We start from the raw sequence: 14,262 nt of genomic DNA, 5'->3' as shown, positions 1-14,262 counted from the left end.
TTGTTTGTTTTGTTCATTCTAGCATTAGTTTTTATTTTATTTTCGTATATTCATATATGTTATTGTTATTACTTTGAAACCTTTTCCTTTTCTAAAAAAGAGATAGGAAAAGGATGTGTTTGGATGAGAGGAGAAGTGAGGAGAAAATGAGAAGCTGTAAGAGGGGAACCACCATCAGGATATTTTATGTGAGAAAAATATCTATTTTCAATAAATAAGAAGATAAGAAGAACAAAAGAGAGTCCAAGGTCTAATTGCTGCCAGCTGTACTGATCTAGTGGAGGTCTAGTCTCAGCTTCTATGGTGGCACCTTCAATGTGGTGTTCTTCTGAGGGAAGGAACATTCTATCTTCCAATGATAGGTGCTAACAGAAATAAGGAGTTAGCTTTCTCAGAAAACTTTCCTATAGCACCCAATGGCATTCATGATGATGGAAGCCTCATGAATTATTTACCTTCCAAAACATTGCTCATCATAATATATCCTGACAATAAAATTTCTACGTGAAAGCTGGGCGATGGTGGCACACGCCTTTAATCCCAGCACTCGGGAGGCAGAGGCAGGCGGATCTCTGTGAGTTCGAGACCAGTCTGGTCTACAGAGCTAGTTCCAGGACAGGCTCCAAAGCCACAGAGAAACCCTGTCTCGAAAAACCAAAAACAAAAAAACAAAAAAAAAAAAAATTCTATGTGAGTCCCTCTCCTCATATGACTGGCTATTGGTCTCTGCAATTATTCTCAAATATTTGACTACTGGGCTTTGAAACCCCTCTCATATACTTTTTTCAGAAGAAGACTTTCTGATAATGACCAGATAAGGCACTGATAAGTGATAGTAGAATATCATTAGCAATCATTTCACTGATTTATTTTTCTTTTTGGTCAGTAGTGTTTGGTTTTACCCGAGATTTCTAGGCTTTTCAATGTCTTAATTGGAGGTTTTCACCAGGTTCCTCCATTCGGAGATATGGGAACCACACAATAGTGGGAGAGGTAAGACTCTAAGAGTTATAGAAGGTGGAGGACACCAGGAGAATATGACTCACTGAACCTACTAAGCAGGACTCATAGGGACTCACAGAATCTGAAGCAGCGTGCATGAGGCCTTCATGCTCTGTATCAGGTCCTCAGCCTGTATGTTATGGTCGATAGCTTGGTGTTATTGTGGAACTTTTTACAGTTGGAGTGATGTGTTTCTGACTTTTTGACTTGCACTTGAGACTCTTTTCCTCCAATTGGGTTGCCTTGCCCAGCATTGATGGGAGGACTTTCACCATGTTTTAATCTGTCTGTTTTTTTTCCTGCTTGACTGTTGTCTCCTGGGGCCTGCTTTTCTCTGAAGAGGAAATGGAGGGGGAGTGGGTCTGAGGAAGAAGGGAGGAGGGAAAGGTGGAAGGTGTGGAGAAAAAGGAAATTAGTTGGGAAGTATTGTATGAGGAAAGAATCTATTTAAAGAAATTCAACCTGGAATTTTGTAAAGACTAAACATTTAAACAGCATCCTTCTGTTCTCTCACCACATGAGATAGGCTTCTTCCCCATGTTCTGGAACACTGAAGTTAAAGGATGTATCAGGAGAGTGACAAGGAAATGGATGAAAACAAAGGAAATTGCCTCCTAGACTCCATGTTCCATCATTACTAGTTTTCTTCTTGTTATCAACCCAACATAATTGGAACAGACTTGCAGAGCTATATTGGGTTTACTGCAGAAAAGTTGCCATGCAATAATCCTAGGAATGGTACATTGAGTATAAAGCAATACTTTTTTTTTTACCTTGTTGTAAAATTCCTGTAATAGGAAACAATCCTTTATTTGATAATTAATTACAGACATGTGATTTTACTATTTTAAAAAAGAGCTCTTAGTCTTCAGTAGATGGGGTTTCAGTTTCTAGAACTCACATGATAGCTCACAACTTTCTGTAACTCCAGTTTCCAGGAAGCCAACCCTTCTTCTGACCTGTGCATGTACTAGGCATGCACATTGTGCACATATATACATTTAGGCAAAGCATCCATATATGCTATTTAATAATGTTAATTAATAAATGTTAAATAAAAGAGTATGTCTCATTGCCTTTTACATTGGAGAGAGATGTGTATAGTAGATTATAATATGATGCCCTTATAGCCCATAATAAGCAAAGATGCTGCATAAAGAGTATGGAAACAAACAAAACATGTGATGGCATGGATCCTTGGGCAGAGATACTTGGACCGATTTGCTGGCCTAAGTTTGATCCTAGGGGATCAGTTAGCAGAGGAATATGGCTTCTAAATAGGTAACTTCTACTATTACACGTGTGTTGATATTTTATTAATTCTAGATGAAATAATTAATATTAATAAAATATTGGTGTTAATCTTGGGTGAAATCATCAAATGATCTGTAGTATAGGGATTATCAACCTCTGAATCAATTACAAGAGTCCAATAATATGGGCAACTACAGTAACTCCTCTGAAAACTTACACTCTATGGGAAGTGGGAGTCTATCAGTTGAAGGAAGAACAAACATGAAACTGTTCAGATGAAAGAGCATGACCAGTGTATGTGGTGAGGGGACTCAATGGAATGGTGAATCGAAAACAAAAATAGGAATATTTGCTTAAGTTGTATAGGATCAGATTCTAGAAGAGACATAAATCACCCAATTATCTGAGTAAAGAAATGGGAAATTAAAAAATTCTTTAGCCAATGTATGTGCTGTTGATAGTATAACAAAAATTGTTCTGATCAAAATATCTTTTTCAACCTTGGCTTAATAATTTGGAATTCTTCAAGTGAACAGAAGAGAAGGTCTCACTGCTGTGGTAATGGGTGTGGGTCTTAAATTTTTTACTGAACAGTAGCTATCACCTGAGGTGCTAGAAATTATAATCAAAATGTTCAAAATTACAACATAACTCTTCCTAAAGTGATACAGAAAATCAGTTGCCAGTGGATTAATTACTAAAAGGAATACAGTTGAGGAGTGAATCTGATGGCCTTGTATAAGAGTGTGTGTTTATAAATGCAACGTGAAACTGTTAGAATCTGACTTTGGAAATGACAAAAAAAAAAACATATTCGCAGGCCGGAACCGATGCGCACAGCAGTGGCGGCCGGAACTGACACACACGGCGGGCGAATTAGCTGGCGCGGACCAGGACCGGCGGGTACTGACACAGTGGCAGACAACGCAGGCTACAGGGACCAGTGCAACACCAAGAGCAGATCGCCCCAGGACAATTAAATCAAAGAGGTAGGCCTTTGGTTGGCGAGGTCCCGGGCAAACAGGGAACCTGGTTCTTTTCCTGAAGACCCGTCTGAGGGGTGAGAGGGATCTTGGCCCCTGGCAGGAGCCAGGAAACAGAACGAGGGAATTTTGCAAGAGGAGCCTCTGGCCAGCAGGGAAACCTGATCTGGTTTTAAAAGACCAATTAGAGATCGTCAATAGGAGGAGATGGGCAGGCGCCAAGGCAAAAATTCTCCCAATAAGCTGAAAAACAACATGAAAGCACCAGAACCCAATGATCTTACAACAGAAGGACTTGAACACCCTAACACAGAAGAAGTGGAAAAAATCGACTTTATGAAAGCAATAGAGTCCCTTAAACAATATGTAAAAAACACCTTTATAGAAATGGATGAGAAGTATAACAAAAAGTTTGAAGAATTGAGTAAATACGTACATGAGACCCTGGGAAACCAAGAAAAAACGAACAAACAGGTAATGGAAACAGTTCAAGAATTGAAAACTGAAATGGAAGCAAGGAAGAAAGCACAAACTGGGGACCAGCTGGATACGGAAAATCTAGGTCAACGAGCAGAGCCTACAGAAACAAGCATAATCAATAGAATACAAGAAATAGAAGAAAGAATCTCAGATTCTGAAGACACCATAGAGAAAATAAACGCACTGATCAAAGAAAACAGCAAAGCCAACAAATTCTCATCACAAAACATTCAGGAAATATGGGACACAATAAAAAGACCAAACCTGAGAATAATAGGAATAGAAGAAGGGGAAGAATTACAGCTCAAAGGCCCAGAAAATATATTTAACAAAATTATGGAAGAAAACTTTCCCAACATAAAGAAAGATATTCCTTTGAATATCCAAGAAGCATACAGAACACCAAACAGACTGGATCAAAGAAAAGCATCCCCTCGCCATATAATAATCAAAACACAAAATATACAGGTTAAAGAAAGAATATTAAGAGCTGCAAAGGAAAAAGGCCAAGTAACTTATAAAGGTAAACCGATCAGACTTACACCTGACTTCTCTATGGAAACCATGAAAGCCAGAAGGTCCTGGATAGAGGTTCTTCAAAAACTAAGAGACCATGGATGCAAACCCAAACTTCTATACCCAGCCAAGCTAGTATTCACTATCAATGGAGAAAACAAGACATTCCAGGATAAGAACAAATTTAAACAATACGTAGCCACAAATCCAGCGCTACAGAAAGTAATAGAAGGAAAATCGCAACCCAAGGAATCCAACATTGCCAACACTGACTACAATAACTCAGGAATCTAGCGAACCTTCACCAGTACAACTCAAAGAAGGGACACACACAAACTCTACTACCGAAAACAGTAAGAATAACCGGAGTAAACAACCACTGGTCACTAATATCACTTAATATTAATGGTCTCAATTCACCTATAAAAAGGCACAGGCTAAGGGATTGGATACGAAAACAGGATCCAACATTCTGCTGTTTGCAAGAAACACATCTCAACCACAAAGACAGGCATCTACTCAGAGTAAAAGGTTGGGAAAAGGTCTTTCAAGCAAATGGTCCTAACAAAAAAGCAGGTGTGGCCATACTAATTTCCAACAAAACTGACTTCAAACTAAAATCAATCAGAAGAGATCGAGATGGACACTTTATACTCATAACAGGAACAATTCATCAGGATGACATCTCAATCCTGAATATCTATGCCCCTAATATAAAAGCACCCACTTATGTAAAAGAAATATTTCTAAAACTCAAGGCAGACATAAAACCACACACACTAATAGTAGGAGACTTCAACACACCTCTCTCTCCAATGGACAGGTCAATCAGACAGAAACCTAATAGAGAATTAAGAGAATTATTGGAGGTAATGAAGCAAATGGACTTAACAGACATCTACAGAACACTCCACCCAAATAGGAAAGAATATACCTTCTTCTCTGCAGCTCATGGAACCTTCTCAAAAATTGACCATATACTCGGAAACAAAGGAAACCTCCACAGATACAAAAGAATATCAGTGTCCACCTGTGTCTTATCAGATCACCACGGATTAAAGTTAGATGGCAACAACTATGCTACCCCCAGAAAGCCGACAAACTCATGGAAACTGAACAGTCAACTACTGAACCACACCTGGGTCAAGGAAGAAATTAAGAAAGAAATTAAAGTCTTCCTTGAATTTAATGAAAATAAAGAGACAACATACTCAAACCTATGGGACACGATGAAAGCAGTGCTAAGAGGAAAGTTCATAGCACTAAGTGCCCACTTAAAGAAAACAGAGAAAGCATACATTGGGGACTTAATGGCACACCTGAAAGCTTTAGAAAAAAAAGAAGCAGAGGTGCCCAGAAGGAGTAGAAGACTGGAAATAATCAAACTGAGGGCAGAAATCAACAAAATAGAAACACAGAAAACAGTCCAAAGAATCAATGAAACAAAAAGTTGGTTCTTGGAGAAAATCAACAAGATCGACAAACCCCTATCCAAACTAACTAAACAACAGAGAGAGAACACGCAAATAAATAAAATCAGAAATGAAAGGGGGGACATAACCACAGACACAGAGGAAATCCAGAGAATCATTAGATCTTACTATAAAAGCCTGTATGCCACAAAACTGGAAAATGCAAAAGAAATGGACATTTTTTTAGATAAGTACCATATACCAAAGCTAAACCAAGACCAGGTGAATGATCTAAATAGACCTGTTAGTCGCGAAGAACTAGAAACTGTTATCAAAAATCTCCCTTCCAAAAAAAGCCCAGGACCAGATGGGTTCAACGCAGAATTCTACCAGAACTTCCAAGAAGAGCTAATACCTATACTCCTTAACGTATTTCACAATATAGAAACAGAAAAGTCATTGCCAAATTCCTTTTATGAAGCTACAGTTACCCTGATACCAAAACCACACAAAGACCCAACCAAGAAAGAGAATTACAGGCCTATCTCACTCATGAATATCGACGCAAAAATTCTCAATAAAATACTGGCAAACCGAATTCAAGAACACATCAGAAAAATTATCCATTATGATCAAGTAGGCTTCATCCCAGAGATGCAGGGCTGGTTCAACATACGCAAATCTATCAATGTAATCCACCATATAAATAGACTGAAAGAAAAAAACCATATGATCATTTCATTAGATGCGGAAAAAGCATTCGACAAAATTCAACACCCCTTTATGATAAAGGTCTTGGAGAGAATAGGGATACAAGGGTCATACCTAAATATAATAAAAGCTATCTACAGCAAACCGACAGCTAACATTAAATTAAATGGAGAAAAACTCAAAGCCATCCCACTAAAATCAGGAACAAGACAAGGATGTCCACTCTCTCCATACCTCTTCAATATAGTGCTTGAAGTTCTAGCAATAGCAATAAGACAACATAAGGGGATCAAGGGGATTCGTATTGGAAAGGAAGAAGTTAAGCTTTCGTTATTTGCAGATGACATGATAGTATACATAAGCGACCCCAAAAATTCTACCAAAGAACTCCTACAGCTGATAAACACCTTTAGTAGCGTGGCTGGATACAAGATCAACTCCAAAAAATCAGTTGCCTTCCTATACACTAAGGATAAGGAAACAGAGAGGGAAATCACAGAAGCATCACCTTTCACGATAGCCACAAAGAGCATAAAATATCTTGGGGTAACCCTGACCAAGGAAGTGAAAGATCTATTTGACAAGAACTTCAAGTCTTTGAAGAAAGAAATAGAAGAGGACACCAGAAAATGGAAGGATCTCCCTTGCTCTTGGATTGGGAGGATCAACATAGTAAAAATGGCAATTCTACCAAAAGCAATCTATAGATTCAATGCAATCCCCATCAAAATCCCATCAAAATTCTTCACAGATCTGGAGAAGACAATAATCAACTTTATATGGAAAAACAAAAAACCCAGGATAGCCAAAACAATCTTATACAATAAAGGAACGTCTGGAGGCATTACCATCCCTGACTTCAAACTCTATTACAGAGCTACAGTATTGAAAACAGCTTGGTATTGGCATAAAAACAGAGAAGTCGACCAATGGAATCGAATAGAAGACCCTGACTTTAACCCACAAACATATGAACACCTGATTTTCGATAAAGGAGCTAAAAGTATACAATGGAAAAAAGAGAGCATCTTCAACAAATTGTGCTGGCAAAACTGGATGTCAATCTGTAGAAGAATGAAAATAGACCCATATCTATCACCATGCACAAAACTCAAGTCCAAGTGGGTGAAAGACCTCAATATCAGTCCAAACACACTGAACCTGATTGAAGAGAAAGTGGGAAGTACTCTACAACACGTGGGCACAGGAGACCACTTCCTACGTATAACCCCAGCAGCACAGACAGTAAGGGCCTCATTGAATAAATGGGACCTCCTGAGACTGAGAAGCTTCTGTAAAGCAAAGGACACTGTTGCTAAGACAGAAAGGCAACCCACTGACTGGGAGAAGATCTTCACCAACCCCGCAACTGACAAAGGTCTGATCTCCAAAATATATAAAGAACTCAAGAAACTAGACCGTAAAAGGCTAATCAACCCAATTATAAAATGGGGCACTGAGTTGAACAGAGATCTCTCAACAGAAGAAGTTCAAATGGCCAAAAGACACCTAAGGTCATGCTCAACTTCCTTAGCGATCAGGGAAATGCAAATCAAGACAACTTTAAGATACCATCTTACACCTGTCAGAATGGCGAAAATCAAAAACACCAATGATAGCCTTTGCTGGAGAGGTTGTGGAGAAAGGGGTACACTCATCCATTGCTGGTGGGAATGCAAACTTGTGCAACCACTCTGGAAAGCAGTGTGGAGGTTTCTCAGGAAATTCGGGATCAACCTACCCATGGACCCAGCAATACCACTCTTGGGAATATACCCAAGAGAGGCCTTATCATACAACAAAAGTATATGCTCTACTATGTTCATAGCAGCATTGTTTGTAATAGCCAGAACCTGGAAACAACCTAGATGCCCTTCAATTGAAGAATGGATGAAGAAAGTATGGAATATATACATATTAGAGTACTACTCAGCAGTAAAAAACAAGGACTTCTTGAAGTTTGCAGGCAAATGGATGGAAATAGAAAACACTATCCTGAGTGAGGTAAGCCAGACCCAAAAAGAGGAACATGGGATGTACTCACTCATATTTGGTTTCTAGCCATAAATAAAGGACATTGAGCCTATAATTCGGGTTCTTAGAGAAGCTAAATAAGAAGGAGAACCCAAAGAAAATCATATAGGCATCCTCCTGAATATTAACCTTCATCAGGCGATGAAAGGAGACAGAGACAGAGACCCACAATGGAGCACCGAACTGAAATCTCAAGGTCCAAATCAGGAGCAGAAGGACAGAGAGCACGAACAAGGAACTCAGGACCACGAGGGCTGCACCCATACACTGAGACAATGGGGATGTTCTATCGGGAACTCACCAAGGCCAGCTGGCCTGGGTCTGAAAAAGCCTGGGTTATAACCGGTCTCGCTGAACATAGTGGACAATGAGGACTGCTGAGACCGCAAGAACAATGGCAATGGGTTTTTGATCCTACTGTACCTATTGGTTTCTTGGGAGCCTAGGCAGTTTCGTGGATGCTCACCTTACTAGACCTGTATGGAGGTGGGTGGTTCTTGGACTTCCCACAGGGAAGGGAACCCTAATTGCTCTTTAGGCTGACGAGGGAGGGGGGCTTGATTGGGGGAGGGGGAGGGAAAGGGGAGGCGGCGGTGTGGAAGAGACAGAAATCTTTAATAAATAAATAAATTAAAAAAAATAAAAAAAACATATTCGAAACACCATTCTTGCTACATTTATGGAACATAGCCATTTTTCTTCTTCAATTTCCAAATGTATTTTTATAAAACTTTAGAATTTTAGGGCTTGAAGAAGCTGCAGAGAGCCGTATATGTTGCTTTTCAGGAGATACACCTGTCTCGGGGTGACTGACGATGGCGGCGTGCTTTTCTCACTTTGGTATTTTATATCATCAGTGTTTTAGTACATCTGTAACTGACTGGCTTACAACAAGCTCCAAACTGAAACATTCATTGTACTGAGTCTTTGAACTACCTTTGAAATCCCTATCACCTCTTACCTAGATTTCTTCCATACAGTAAAAATTCCTACATTTTGGTTTCAGACTTTTTAAAGCTGTTCTTCCCAAAGCTCTATTACTGATTGAATACGGCAAGAAGAATTGTTTACCTTTTTATGAGAAAACAAAAAGATATAAAGTCCTTATCTTATATAATAGAATGTTTTAGTATGAAAACAACATACCATCTAACCATCCATCTAATATATACTGAGAAACCAAGTTAATCTCTTGTCTAGTTCCTAATTCAATGTATTTCAGTGAACAGCTCAAATAGCATGGCCATTATGAAGCTATGGAGTGTTTCTAAGTGTGTTACACATTTATGATCAATGCTACAGAGTTAAGACTAGGGAAAAAAATTGTTTTATATTTTCTTTCACGAATCATGTATCCTTTTGCCAGTATTCTGTCCTTTCTCATTACCTCATTTTGTCCTTACTTGGTCTCCTATCTTAATTTCATATGATACTCAGATTTATACTTGTTTACACATATGAATGATAGGCTAGGATACACAGAGGAGACACTGCTGGCTAACTGTTTGGTCATTGTATTAAAATAACTGTGTGGTATTTTTATTTCTGAGGCAACTGTAATAAAGTGATCTTATTTTTAAGATAATGTAGATGAACACTATTGATAAACCACAAATTACATTCAACTAGATAAATATTTCTCATTTTCCTAAATTTTGTAGAGTTTACAGCATGAGTATTAGTAATTTATATATAATACTGACCAACAAAATAGCTTCATATATATATTTAATGTATTTGAAAATAGAAAATATATGCATTGCACTTTTGTGTACATATATGTGAGTAGATACATGTATACACAGATATGAAAAACTTTGATCAAGAATGATTAAAATCATAAATGTAAACAATTTAGATATTTTGAAAGAGGAGCTGCATAAAAATCCTTAATGCTATATTTTGGTAAGATTATCTCTAATGTTACTGTTCTTTATTTTTCATTACAAATTGGTCTTTTATTATAATCTGAATTTGCATTGAATTGAATAATTTTAATGAAGAATTTCAAAGTTTTGTCAAATTACTATGGATAGTTCATTGTTGGTAATGGTATTTTTCTCTTAAGAAGTAACTCTTTCTCCATAAACTAACATTTACTAGATGATGCCCTGGTGTCACTAGCATATTGACCACAAACTCTTAGGATGTTATGTTTGTTAATTTAAACTATACATTCACATATACATACACACACACACATACATGCACCCCACATTCACGCACACACATACACACACATAAACACTTAAAAACACTCTTTGGACTCCTATGTAGATGTATGCCTCCAAAAAAACTATTATGACACTTACCACTTAATATTAGCCAATTGTTGCTAGTATTCACAACTAGCTCCTCTAAAACTTTACAAGAGCAGTCATATAGCACCTTGAGCAAAATTAGTCTCAGGTTCTATTTAAAACTGGTATGACATTGAGATTTCAGTCCGGTGCTCCAACATCTTCTTAGATCCCGTGGCCACCTAATTGTGAATCATCAGCTTAAATATGTATATAACTAAGGATTTTATTAATTCTCTATAAGATTCATCCTATTTACAATAATGATGAAAACTAGTAAGCAATGAAACCATGTTTTGCCAATTACTCCTGTGGTTTTTATGATATTATAACTAGAAGAATTTGTATCTCCATTTTTGGACTAGAAAAATCAAACTTTTATCCATATCTAGAGATTTTACGGATAAAAGTTTTAATATTTGACAGAACTGTACATTTCCCTCAATGTAGAATTTGATTTCACTACTTCCCAACAATGCATAACAGTGAAGACTCAGTACTTCTTAAGGAATATTTGGTAAGGGGTTATGCTTTATAATGAATATACACAGAAACCCACATATCATTTAGAATTTCACATAGTGTCTATTTTTGATGTAAAATTCTCAAAGTATGGTTGCTTGCATACTGCTTTGCACTAAAATATTTTCTCCCTTATGACTTAGGGCAGTTGGTAATCCACAGAAGAAGTGGTAATCTACATGGGCAGTGTAATACATAGGGGAAGTGGTAAATCACACAGCAACAGTTAAACCAAAGTGAGGGGTTTGCACAGTAGAAATCTTTGGAATCCCTGAATCTCTGTATAGCTTCAACAAACAACAGCAGAGTTCAAATCATTCCAGGCAATTATGTAAACATGATAGTCATTGTTTCACTTGCTACAGATGACTTGTCAAGTGTCGACAACTGGTTCATACAAACTTTAAAAGGTGGTCAAGGAAAGGAAAATTACCCTGACTCATTACTCTAAATGAGCAGTTCAGACAGTTAAGATTAATTTTGAACAACTGTAACTTGCAAAAAGTTAAAACACTGGGCCAACAAGATGACTCAGAGGGTAAAGCACCTGCTGAGAAAGCCTGGTGATCAGAATTTGATACTTAGAATTCAAGATGAAAAGAAAATCGGTGCCTGAGAGTTGTCTTCTGTCCTTCATGGAGAGATGAATGGATCCCAGACAAGTGTTTGCCCAACCCACTGCCATACTCATACACATGCAAACATCACACATAGACATATACAACCCCCCCCCACAAAATACACCAAGAATAATAATAAAAAATAAACTAGGAAACAACTCTTTCTTTAAAAAAATTAAATTTACTGACTTTAAATATACAATTAGATAAAGCAAAATAAATATATGTAATATATATTTATATAAGATCTTACAGAAACTTAAGCTCAGGAATGTCCACTTTGTTGTTCCTTTTTAAAAATTCATATTGGTTTTCCTGCTCTTTAGCATGAGACATACCTCTATTTGGAACCACATCTGTATCTATATCTGCATCTTAAACTACACTGACATCTTCATCTCTCTGCATATGCGCCTATATTAACATCTACATTTACTTCTGTGTCTGAATCTCAAAAACATAAATGTTTTTAAATTTCTTATTGATATTTTTTAAGACTGAACTTTGATTTCCTTTTCTTGTTCCAAATGATTCCTTAGTTTTCTGATTTCTACTTTAGTCTTCCACATATCCATTATGACAAAAGAATGAATATGCATGATTTTGTTATGGAAATTAGGTAAAGTGATCGCATTATCTGAGGATTCTAGAAACTGTTTTCTTCTCAAATTAATCAATTATTGAAAGAGTGCTGAATATTTAACCTATATTTGTAGTTGGTTAATTTTCTTCTGTTTCCTATGTCATTTTCCTTCATGTATTCTTGAGCTCTGTTTTAATTATATAGCATTCATTATTTTTGAGTTTCTAAACTCATTGTTCCTTGGTCTACCCCTTTTTCTATTTCTGCTTACATTTCTGGTTGACTCTACCTTGTTTCTTATAATACAAATTTTAGTGTTTTCCTTATATTACTATTTTTTGCTATATCTCCAATTCATTTATTTTGGTCTTGACAAATATACAGTAACTGTAAGCATTAGCATATTACTCCTCATGGCTTGCTCATCATTCTTATGTCACCCATGGCCACCTGCTTAGGGGTGATACTGTTCACAATTGATGGAACCTCACATATCAATCACTAATTTAGAAAATTTCCCCAAAGGCAATTTTATGAAGGAATTTTTTTTTCAGTTAAAATTTCCTCTTTCCATTTTCATCTAGGTTTATTGTCAAGTTGACAAACATTAGCCAGGACAGTGCATTCATATGATTCTCATTTAATAAAATTATTGATGCAGTTGTATTTGTGTTTCATATTGTTCCATTATCTAAGTATTTGTTCCATGTATTACATCAATTTTCCTACTGCTCATTTGCCTTCCAGCCTTTGCATCTCAACCATATCTTCTCTATTGGCTAATGCATTGAAGTCTTATTTTGTAGGTGCAACACGATTTTAGGTTTATTTAAAAATTAATTGGTGTCTCCATTAAGCTGCACAGCATCCTTAAAACTACAATGTTACCATTATTCATTTTTAACTTTTATGCTATTCTCTTCACAGTATTACTTGATTTGATTGGGCATGAATTACCTTTTTCTTTGATGACTTGAAGAGTCATTCTCGTGCTTTCAGTATTGAAATATGCTGCCGTGACATAGGATTCCAGGCTGACAGTTTTGAAATTCTTTCAGTCTTTAAAGCTATCTGTCTTGTATAGTTTCTGATAATAATTCACTCGCAATTTCTGTTTTTATTCTTCTGAGCTCAATGTGTCAAATGCTTTTGGAGCTTTGCATCAATGTTTTTCAGCAACTTTCATGTAAAGTGTGTAAATGTGCTTGTACATGTGTGTGTGTGTGTAAATGTGTGTCCATGCATGTATGTGTGTGATAATGTCTCACTTTGTATTTATTATCCAGTTTATCTGGTATGTAAAAAGGTGTATTGTCTCATCAAATTAGAAAAGTTTTAATATGTACCTACCTAAATGCTTTTTTTTTATTTTTATCCTTTCCATTTTTGAAAATACTTATTTTTATTATTTTTAAATTACATATAGGTGTGTATATCTGCATACTTGAGTGTAAGTCTCTGTAGATGGAGATCCCCTGGAACTACAGTTATAGACAATCATGAGAAACTTGATATGAGGTGTGGGGACTCAATTCAGATCCTCTGGAAGAGCAACAAATGCTCTTACCTGCAGACCCATCTCTTCAGTCCTCTCCTTTTCACTTGAAATCCCCATTTTCCCTTATGTAATACTATTTTATCTTCATCCATGTTTCTGGAATTTGTGCTCAGCTTTCTTCTTTCTTGTATTATTTTGATTTCATACATATTTGTGACTGTTTGATTTGTACTTTAAAATTTTTCTATTTAAAAATTTCAAATTATATATTTTGATCATGTGCTTTCCCCTCTCAAACTCATCCCAGATCTTTCTCCAACTCCCTATTCACCCAGCTTCACATCCCC

General features: G+C 36.8%; 1 protein-coding gene across 1 annotated transcript in view; it reads right to left on the bottom strand.

Moving 5' to 3' along the window:
* LOC126513549 (40S ribosomal protein S14-like) overlaps positions 1-14,032 on the bottom strand; it is a 28,505-nt gene extending 14,473 nt beyond the window's left edge. The window contains exon 1 of the mRNA XM_050161985.1: positions 13,985-14,032. Coding sequence (XP_050017942.1) covers positions 13,985-14,032 — 48 coding nt within the window. The remainder of the gene's footprint in view (positions 1-13,984) is intronic.
* Between the last annotated feature and the right edge of the window lie 230 nt (positions 14,033-14,262).

The sequence above is a fragment of the Alexandromys fortis genome, unplaced genomic scaffold, assembly GCF_014885135.2.
Source record: "Alexandromys fortis isolate MF-2015 unplaced genomic scaffold, M_Fortis_MF-2015_v1.1 scaffold_105, whole genome shotgun sequence".
Taxonomy (NCBI): Eukaryota; Metazoa; Chordata; class Mammalia; order Rodentia; family Cricetidae; genus Alexandromys; species Alexandromys fortis.
This window is presented reverse-complemented; position numbering and strand designations above follow the sequence as displayed.